This window comes from Eptatretus burgeri, chromosome 2 (assembly GCF_056783735.1).
Source record: "Eptatretus burgeri isolate ZD-2024b chromosome 2, Ebu_testis_v1, whole genome shotgun sequence".
Taxonomy (NCBI): Eukaryota; Metazoa; Chordata; class Myxini; order Myxiniformes; family Myxinidae; genus Eptatretus; species Eptatretus burgeri.
The window spans coordinates 103,478,838-103,488,837 of NC_140962.1; the positions used below are offsets into that span (position 1 = coordinate 103,478,838).

The following is a 10,000-nucleotide window of genomic DNA, read 5'->3' on the forward strand; positions in this document are numbered from 1 at the left end:
TATATATATATATATATATATATATATATATATATATATATATATATATATATATATATATATATATATATATATATATATATATATATATTGTTACGGCTGTGGAAATTGGCAAACCACCATACAGGTCCCGTAGGTGAGGTATCTCTTAAGTACATGTGTAGTTAGCCCCAAACCCATTGTTTAGAGGGAATAAATGTGATTCAGTCGGGCTACGACGCTTTGAGTCAGTCGTTCTTCTTTTTTTATCCTTTATTTCAAACAAAAACCAACAAGGGACTCGGTGGCTTTTCGCGCCATTCTTCTCCGCGCTTGGTGCGAGGGAGGAGAAGCAGGGTGGGGGCAGCTGGCGCCCGATTGGTGGATGCGCGGTGTGACGCGGCCTTTCTCGAAGCGCCTCGAAGGGGGGTGGAGAAAAGAACAGGGCGGAGCAACTGGGCGGAGCTCCGGGGATATAAAAGTTGGAGAAGGGCGAAGCAGTTTTGTGGATGCTCTTGCTCGGTGGATATTCTTGCTTCGTGCTTGCTCTCGCTCTCATCTTCCGGCTCGCTCTTCCTGGTGGCCGCTGGCCTGGTCTTTTGTGGGGCAGTTGCAAGACCCCGCTGGCGGAAGGAGCATCCGCCATTCCCCTCTCCCGACTTCGGGCATCCACGTTTCCCCCCCCCCCATCCGCGCTGGGATAGCGCCGAACACTCGGTCCGTGGCGTCGAGTGGCCAACACGTGCAGGCGCGAGGCACGCAGGAGAGGACTCGCCAACCACACCAGGGCATGGAGTCAGTTCAAGGCGGGACCACGTCGACGGACGTAGGAAGGGACTCGACGGCCCAAAAGGGAAGTTACCATTTCTTTTCGGGGTTTTTTTGTATGGAACTTGTGGCGCCGTGTCTTGTGAAGTAAAACTGTATCAGTGTTGCCGTGTGTCGGTCTTAGTCGGTTGTAGCTCTGCGTCGTCGTTGCTTTATTGTTTTTCTTTTTGCATTTGCTTTATGTGCATTCTGACTCTGTTTGGCTAACCCTAACAGCCGCGATTCGAGTCACGTGGCCGATCGCACGCCGGCGGGCACGAATTTGCAACACTGGTGTCAGAGAGCGGGAAACAAACTCTCCCGTCTCCAGCTAAATTCACGGGGAATAGGCTCAGGGGTGAGAGGAGCGACCTCCGATTCTCTCCAAATTACGAGCGATTTAAATTAACCCCTTACGAGAAATAAGATGGCGTCTCAAGTCGAGCGGGTGCCGGGGGTAGAAATGTATATGTGTAGAAATGTAGGATCCATGGCCCAGGTCGGTTCTTTTTATAATTATAACCCCACCACTAACTGTGGTCAGTGGGAGCGGCTTGAGCACGAACTTTGCCGGCAAACGGAGTCGCACAATGGCAGCGCGATCGCACCTCAGCGCAGCACGGAGCGGGCTGATATTAATAGCACAACTAACGGCACAGCACGAGGCGTGAGCTCCCAGTCACCGGTTCAAGCCACGTGGTCACGGCATGTGCCATGGCAGGTGTGGCAGGACGACTATGCGAGCATTGGCAGGCTTCAGGCACAATTGGGGGATGTCTTGGAAAAGATGAAGCGTTATGAAGAATATATCGAGGAGGTGCAAAGTGGAGTGGACGAGTCACAACGGCACGCAGACGAGCTTCAGAAAAATTACGTGTACGGGGGGGACAAAGCGATTGGACGATTTACTGGAACGAATTCGGTGGCAAAAACATGACTTGGCCAACAGAGTCGACAAACTAGGTGGGAAAAAGAATTTGGTAGTGTTTTATACCCGTCAGTTGGAATATGCGAAGAGTAAACTGAACAAAAGAATAGAGGAACAGCAGATTGGTATCTCCCAGGATAGGAAACAATGGGAGGAAGAATGGAAAACCGAGCTCGAAAAGAAACGAAAGGAGCACGACTTGGAAGTAAAACAACTAATGGAAAAATAATTGGAGGAAGCAAGGCGGTTCAAAGAACTGGAGGGGAGAGTGTTGGAAATACAGTTGGAAGAGAAAAAATGTGAACACGATGGGGAGTTGGAACAATTGAAGGAAGAGATAAGAACAGGCAATCAGGAAAGAGAAAGCCTAGAATGGAAGATAAAAAGAGGAGAGAGACAGCTCGAGGAAAGGGCGGAGGAATTGCTGGAAAAGTCAGAACAGTTCGAAGAACTGCAGGGAGAATTGAGGGAGGAAGGAGAAAGGAAAACAAAGCTCGAAAAGGAAAAACGCAAACAAGATGGGGAATTGGAACAACTGAAGGAAGAGGTAAGGGCAAGCCAGTTTAAAAGAGAAATCCTGGAAGGGGAGATAAGAATGGGAAAGGAATGGCAGAAAAAACTAAATGACTACAGTAAAAAAAGGGACGAATTGAGGAGGGAAGCGGTGGAAAGAAGAGATGAAATGAGTGAAGAAGCATGCAAATTGAGGGAGGAATTAGAAACAAAAACTTCTGAGATACGGAAACACCAAAACAAAGAGAGGATTACAAGACGAACTGAAAATGTTAAAAGAAGAAAGGAAGAGAACAGAGAATGAAACGTTAAGGAACCACACAGCAGATTGAACATAACAATTAGAAGCCAAAGCAAAGTCGGAGTGTGCGGAGATGAGAAAGGAATTGGAAAAGAAAGCTTCTGAGTTACAGAAACACCAAAACAAAGAGACGGAATTACAAAACAAGTTGAGGATGGTGAGAGAAGAAAGAACGACAGCAGAGAATGAAACGTTAAGGAACCACACTGTACAGATCGAACAGCTGGAAGCGAAGGCCAGATTAAAGAATGAGGAGCAAGAAAGAGTACTGAAAGAACAAAGATTAAGACAGGAGAATGAAATCCGTCAATTAAAAGAAATGACGAGATTGCAGAATGAGGAACAAGAGAGACAGTGGAATAAAAAACTAAAAGAGTATGAATTTGAAACTGAACGACAAAAGGAAAAAATAGGTTGGAATACGAGGAGAAGTTGAAGGAGCAAGGAATGAAGCAGGAAGGAGAAATCAGGAGATTGAAGGACACAACGAGATTGGAGAGGGAAAACGAGAGGAACAATGGAATAGAAAACAAAAGGAACATGAAGCCGAGGTTGACCAATTGAAATTAAAGGCGAGGCTGGAGTGCGAGGAGATAGACAAAGAACAGCGAATGAAACACAAAATGGAGATGAACCAAATGAAGAAAACCATGAAACTGGAGAAGGAAGGACAGGAGAGGAAACATGGAAGAGTAGTAAGAGAACAGCAAATGAAACACAAAAGGGAGATTAACCAAATGAAGCAAACAACGAAACTGGAGAAGGAAGGACAGGAGAGGAAACAAGGAAGGGTAATGAGAGAACAGCGAATGTAGCACAGGAAGGAAATGAGCCAATTGAAAGAAACGATGAGATTGGAAAATGAAGAGCAGGAGAAACTGTGGGGTAGAAAACAAAAACAATGTGAGTTGGAAATTGAACAACTAAAACGGGGAGCGAGATTGGAGTCCACGGAGATTGAAAAACTCCGGAGGGAGATCGAAGACCTCATGAAGTCCCGAGAGGAGGAACGACTCAGAAGGAGCCAGGAAGCAGAACAACGCAATAAGGTGGGATGTGTGACGGCACCACAAGGAGCAATGTCGGTGGTGCAGGACTTAATCGACACCACTCGTCGGATGAAGGAACAATTGGGGCGGGCCCTGATAAAGGAGACACAAATAAAAAATGAGACGAGGGAAGTAACAAAGACAAAGAAGGAAATGAAAGTATTGCCAGAGACACGGGAGATTGAGAATGAATTAGAAAAAGTAGAGGAGAGACTGCACGATAAAGACGGGGGTAAAGATGAACACACACACACGGAGGTAGTGGAGGACGATGAGGGGGAGCTCGGGGAACGTGTAGGGACCCGGTGCGAGCAGTTGGATAGCCTCCTTCGGGACGGAGGGAGCCGCTATGCTCCCTTGAAGCGGATCACGACCAGGTGGGTTCGGTCGTGCCAAGCGGAGTTGAGGGGAGGAGTGCTGCGAACGTGTGCACGGAGAGCTTGGGGGGTATAGAGACCCCGGAAACCCTTGGGGTGGCACAAATCCCAAGTGTGGTTGTCCGTGTGTGTGGTGCAAGGTGTGAGTGAGCCCCCGTGTGTGAGTGGTGTGGTGGCAAGTGTGCCGAGATGCGTGCTTCCCAGCGTGCCGTGTGTGAGTGAAACACCACGGGTGAGTGCCCCCGCGTGTGTGAGTAAGGCACGGTGCGTGAGTGAACGGCCGAGTACAAGGGAGACCGTATGTGTGAGAGAGCGGTATGTGAGCGAGATGATGATGGGCATGCGTGAGCATGCAGCCACGTCTCCCGGTGTGAATGTGAGTTTGCTGGAGTGGTGTGTGAGCGTCGTGACACGCAGGTGTGTGTGGGTGGAATGGCGACGACAACGGCGACGGAGACACAAAAGCCGAGTAGCGGCCGTAGCTGTTTTGGAAACCATGCCGGGTTCACCCAGCAGCGAGCGCGAGGTCCGTGCTGTGCAACGCACGAGGCCACCACGTGCTCGTTTGCGGGAGTGAAGCCCGGTCCGGAAACGCCAGCGGTGGATTTGCCGATACCGCGGACGGACAAAGTTTAGGCAGGATTTCGGATTTCGACCGGACGGGTTCTCCACGCGGGCGTGTGTGTTAAGCTCCAACGGGCAGAGCACATGTGTTCGCGTGGGGAACCCCTCGAGATGTGGGGCTTGTGGTTTTCTTTTTATGCGCCGGGTGACGTCATGGCTGCGTGTGTGGTTGGAATCCGGCAGGAGGGTGAATCCCTGCCGGATGGTACCGTCCAAGAGGGACGAGGGACGAGAACAGCTGCCATGACGTCACGCCATAGGAGCGCAGCTGTGAATTGCTGCACTGGTGCACAGGTTGCGAGTTGCCGCGCTGGTGCTGCGCAATAAAAAAAAAAAGCAAGCCTTGCTTTCGGGTGAACAGGATTCCTGGGCAAGGGGTGGATGATCCCCTTGGCCAAGGCACAGGATGGAAACTAGCTAGGGGGAAGGGTTAGCTTAGCCAGACCGACTTCATGGGGCAAGGGGTAAGTCCTCATGGAGTCCGTGGAATGGACTAGTTAGGGGGATTTAGGTGAGCTTTAGGTTGGGAAATGATTTATTGAGGATGAGGACAAAGACAGACTTTGGATGTGTAGAGGGGATATAGCTTAGCTACGTAGTGTTAAAAGGAATGTGCTGTAGTTTAAGGGACGACGTGGGAGCATGAGTTAGTTAGGGGATGTAGTGAGAAGGATGGCAGAGTTCAGCGGTGTGTGTGTTGAAGAGTTGTGAGGTGAGTACATGATGAGTGAGTGAGGCCAGCGGGTCTGTGTGAATGGAGCGAATGGGGAATGCATGGTGCGATGAGTGATTGGGGGGAGGAGTGACTCCCGCCCAAGGGACCCCAGGGTCAGTATAGAGTGAGTTAGGGGGTTAGTCAAATTAACAAAAATGGAGGTCGTTTTGTTGTTGGTGGGAAAGTAGGCTCGAAACCTGTTTGGAGGGGTGCAGGAGCCCTGTTGACAGGCTGGGAGCGTGGCTGCAAAAGGTGAGTATCGCTGAGTGGGTACCCCAGGCACCAGGCTAGTCGGCCGGAGTAGGCCAAGGGCCCATGGGGGGCCGGGATAGCGTAGTGGGCACGGGTGCGTCCGCATGGTGCGGGGGCCCGGGGCGCCATTAGCCGCGTGGGCAGTGTTGTGGGCACGGGTGACCCTCGGAAAGAGGCCTGGGAAGCCAGCCTGCCACGTGTGCGTTTCAGGAGAGGTGCCATGGGGGGCACTCCCCGGTGTTTAGGGAGCTGGTAGGCTCGGAGGCAGTGTAGTGCCCGGGGGTGCCATCGTCGGAGAATCGGCAGAGGGTCGTGCTTGCCAAGGGGAGCCACGCGTCTCAGCCATGAGACTGTGTGAGGGCACGGAAAGAAAATTGGGGGGCGAGGCCAGAAATTGTGAGGACACCAACACAGGCGACGGGAATCTGGGTTTTGAGAATCAATAGCTGAAGCGAGAGGCGCTTGTTGAAAGCCCCGGGGTAGTTTAAGAGATAATGGTTAGGGTAGATTAGGAGATGTACCCCTCCGCACCATCCATCCCCTCGCTCTCGTTGTGGGCCACTGGACCCAATTTGGATTAAGATCGCTGAACTCTGGGGAGGCTATCCTGAGGCTTCGTTGGGCCTCGACACAGGATGCTAGCTCTCCCTTATTCCCCTCCGGGAAGGGAACGTAGGGGTTGGGAGTAGGCTAGGTGACAGGATAGGTTAGCCGAACAAGGACAGTAAAGGGGGTTAGGGGACGATTTATAGTGGGGAAGTAAAAATAAAAACAACAAAAAAATAAGTTGGGGCTAAATTGGGTTTTACAAATAAAGGGAGTGGGTATAGACAGTGACAGGCAAAGGCGATAGGTGGGAGGGAGTCTGTAGGGTAGGTCCGAGCCCGCCTTCCGAGTGGCCAGCACCACCGCACTCCCTCCACCAACCTTCACTGAAAGGCAAAGGCTGGCCAACTTCATCTGCAGGCTGTTGTTTTTTCTGCGAGGCCTGTACCGGCCGGATCGTCTGCAGCTGCTGTGCTTCAAGGCCTGTGCCGCCAGTACATCTGCCGGCTGTTTGCCTGCAACGGCCTTGTTCTGCAGGCTGTGTTTGCCTGCTCACGTTTGCCATGCCATGCCCACTGCCCCTGTTCACCAGCCCCGTTCAATTTTGCTTTGCCCCCCGCCCCCCCCTGTTCATTTCCATGTGCGCCAGGATCCGCAAGGCAACGGTTTGCAAGCTGCGAGAACTGCCCTGTTGGCTGCTACAACACGGGCCTGAAGTGGCGGCCCGTGCACCGTGTTTGCGTCCATCCATTCATCCATCCATCCATCCGTTGTGTTCATTGCGTGTGCCACTTGAGCTGGCACAGAGACTGCGTTTGTGTAGCCCATGCACCGTTGTGGTTCACTAGGTTCATTTTAAAAGGGGGAGGCCGAGGACTGCGTGTGAGCAGCCGGCCACGTTCCCTGTCACCTGCATTGCGTGAGCCAGGGACTGCATGCGAGCAGCCTGGCTCCCTGCGAACTGCTTTTCTTATTGCAGAGTCCATTGATCCTGGGCCATGGTTAGTGTAAATTTATAAGGTTAAGATGTACTGTAAATATGAGTGCGCCCCCGGCATGTCTGTCTAGCACCGGCAATTTTATTTAAGTCGTCCGTGTGAGTGGGTTTGTTTAGTTAGTTACTTAGCCCTCAGGTTATTTATTTTGGGGACACGAATACCATGAATGTCGCACTCAGGGATCCGTAAGTAAAACGTACTAGGGGAGAACAACACATGATGGCACACGAGAATTTGACGACTCGGGACGAGTCTGTAAAAAGGGGAGGGGGTAGTGTTACGGCTGTGGAAATTCGCAAACCACCATACATGTCCCGTAGGTGAGGTATCTCTTAAGTACATGTGTAGTTAGCCCCAAACCCATTGTTTAGAGGGAATAAATGTGATTCAGTCGGGCTGCGACGCTTTGAGTCAGTCGTTCTTCTTTTTCTATCTTTTATTTCAAACAAAAACCAACAAGGGGCTCGGTGGCTTTTCACGCCATTCTTCTCCGCGCTTGGTGCGAGGGAGGAGAAGCGGGGTGGGGGCAGCTGGCGCCCGATTGGTGGACGCGCGGTGTGACGCGGCCAGGGAGGAGGAAGGCCCTCTTCGAGACCTTTCTTGAAGCGCCTCGAAGGGGGGTGGATAAAAGAACGGAGCGGAGCAACAGGGCGGAGCTCCGGGGATATAAAAGTCGGAGACGGGCGAAGCAGTTTTGTGGATGCTCTTGCTCGGTGGATATTTTTGCTTCGTGGTTGCTCTCATCTTCCGGCTCGCTCGTCCTGGTGGCCGCTGGCCTGGTCTTTTGTGGGGCACTTGCAAGACCTCGCTGACGGGAATTAGCGTCCGCCATTCCCCTCTCCCGACTTTGGGCATCCACGTTTCCCCCCCCCCCCCATATCCGCGCTGGGATAGCGCCGAACACTCGGTCCGTGGGGTCGAGTGGCCAACACGTGCAGGCGCGAGGCACGCAGGAGAGGACTTTCCTACCACGCCAGGGCACGGAGTCGGTTCCAGGCGGGACCACGTCGACCGACGTAGGAGAGGGACTCGACAGCTCAAAAGGGAAGTCACCATTTCTTTTCGGGGTTTTTTTGTATGGAACTTGTGGCGCCGTGTCTTGTGAAGTAAAACTGTATAAGTGTTGCAGTGTGTCGGTCTTAGTCGGTTGTAGCTCTACGTCGTCGTTGCTTTATTGTTTTTCTTCTTGCATTTGCTTTATGTGCATTCTGACCCTGTTTGGCTGTATTTGTGTGCACTTCGTGTGTCGTGTAAATAAAGTGCATTATGTTGAATTGTTCCCCGTTTCGCTGCGTCTTTTCCTTCGTTTGAATCTCCATCTTGCTTCACATAAAGGGTTTGTAGTGGGCTTAATACCCCCGATAATTAATCGGAACCGTCGAGGCCGACTATAACACCGCTCGGTTATCCCGATAGCACGAACGGACCGCTTAAGCGGCCCATGTCCGGAGTCGACCTGCGGCGAGGTGCGATCGCCTGGTCTACCATCCGCGTGGGTACTTAGGTCGGTCGAGTTTGGCGAACAACCCTATCCCACGCGGGTGGCCGATTGGCACGATCGTGGTGAGGCCGAAAGGCCCACCCGTGACTAGCTCCCGGCGTTAGTCCCAGAGGGTCATGACAGAATTGTCCATCCGGTGGGCGACGTGCCGTGATTCGAGTCACGTGGCCGATCGCACGCCGGCGGGCGCGAATTCGCAACAATATATATATATATAGATAAAGGTCTACAACCTGGTCAGTCTCGCAATGAAAGATGGTGCTGCGAACCTGGGTTTAAATTTCATGCGTTAAACCAAATTGTCCATTATGCCACATCTTTGTCCTCATTGTAATTTCCTCGATTCATTTGAGCACAAAAACTAAGATTCAACACCAAAGATATTCTGAAACATGTGCACAGACAGACAAACAAACCTTGCTCATCATCATCATCCAAACCCTCTGCCTCCATTGCGCTCTCATCTTCATCGTCATCTTCATCGTAGTTGTAGTTGGGATCATAGGTCAGGTACTTGAGGCAGAGCTCGATGATAACTGGGACGTGAGGAGACACCTCCTTTGGACATCTGACCCACACAATTGAGTTGTTGGTCATTATTACAGAACCTTTGGAAAAGTCAATGTCAATGCACTTAATGGGCTACAAGAAAGGAGCATTATCATCTCCGACGTCTTTTGAACAGCCTTAAACCATCAATATTTAATCATTAAACTCAAGTTACATGTGGTAAAGAAATACGTGCAGAATTGATAATTATACTAAAATGTACCAATTTTCTGTGTGGACATATGTATTGCAACAAAAATGCCTCAGCATGTAAATAGTTAATCAATGAGGAGTTATTTCTTAATCTGGGGATTTACAGTGCATATAGAAAAAGTCTACACCCCTTTTCAAAATTTTCACCTTTTGTTGCCTTATAGCCTGAAATTAAATTGCATTAAATCGGACTTTTCCCACCTTTATTTACACATCGTAACCCACAACTTCCAAGTGAAAAAGAAATTCCACATACTTCAGAAAATTAATTTAAAATACAAAACTAGAATATCGTGGTTGGATAAGTGTCCACCCCCCTGAGTTACGACTTGGTGGAAGAACCTTTGACAGCAATTGCAGCTTTTAATCTGTTGGGATAGGTCTCGACCAACTTTGCACACCTTGATTGGGCAATGTTTGCTCGTTCTTTTGGACAAATCTGCTCAAGCTCAGTCAAGTTGCATGGGGAGCATTGATGGACAGCAATCTTCAAGTCATGCCACAGGTTTTCAGTTGGATTTAGGTCAGGGCTCTGACTGGGTCACTCAAGGACATTTATCTTTTTGTTCCTTTGTCACACCAGTGTAGCTTTGGCTGTGTGCTTCAGGTCATTGTCATTGTGCTTCGAGTCGTTGTCATGCTGAAAGG

General features: G+C 50.4%; 1 protein-coding gene across 2 annotated transcripts in view; it reads right to left on the minus strand.

The window, feature by feature from the left end:
• Positions 1-10,000, minus strand: part of LOC147032709 (cullin-associated NEDD8-dissociated protein 1-like) — a 97,091-nt gene that overhangs the window by 47,362 nt on the left and 39,729 nt on the right. For both annotated transcript variants that reach the window (XM_085870552.1, XM_085870551.1), the window contains exon 7: positions 9,007-9,158. In XM_085870552.1, coding sequence (XP_085726678.1) covers positions 9,007-9,158 — 152 coding nt within the window. The remainder of the gene's footprint in view (positions 1-9,006; positions 9,159-10,000) is intronic.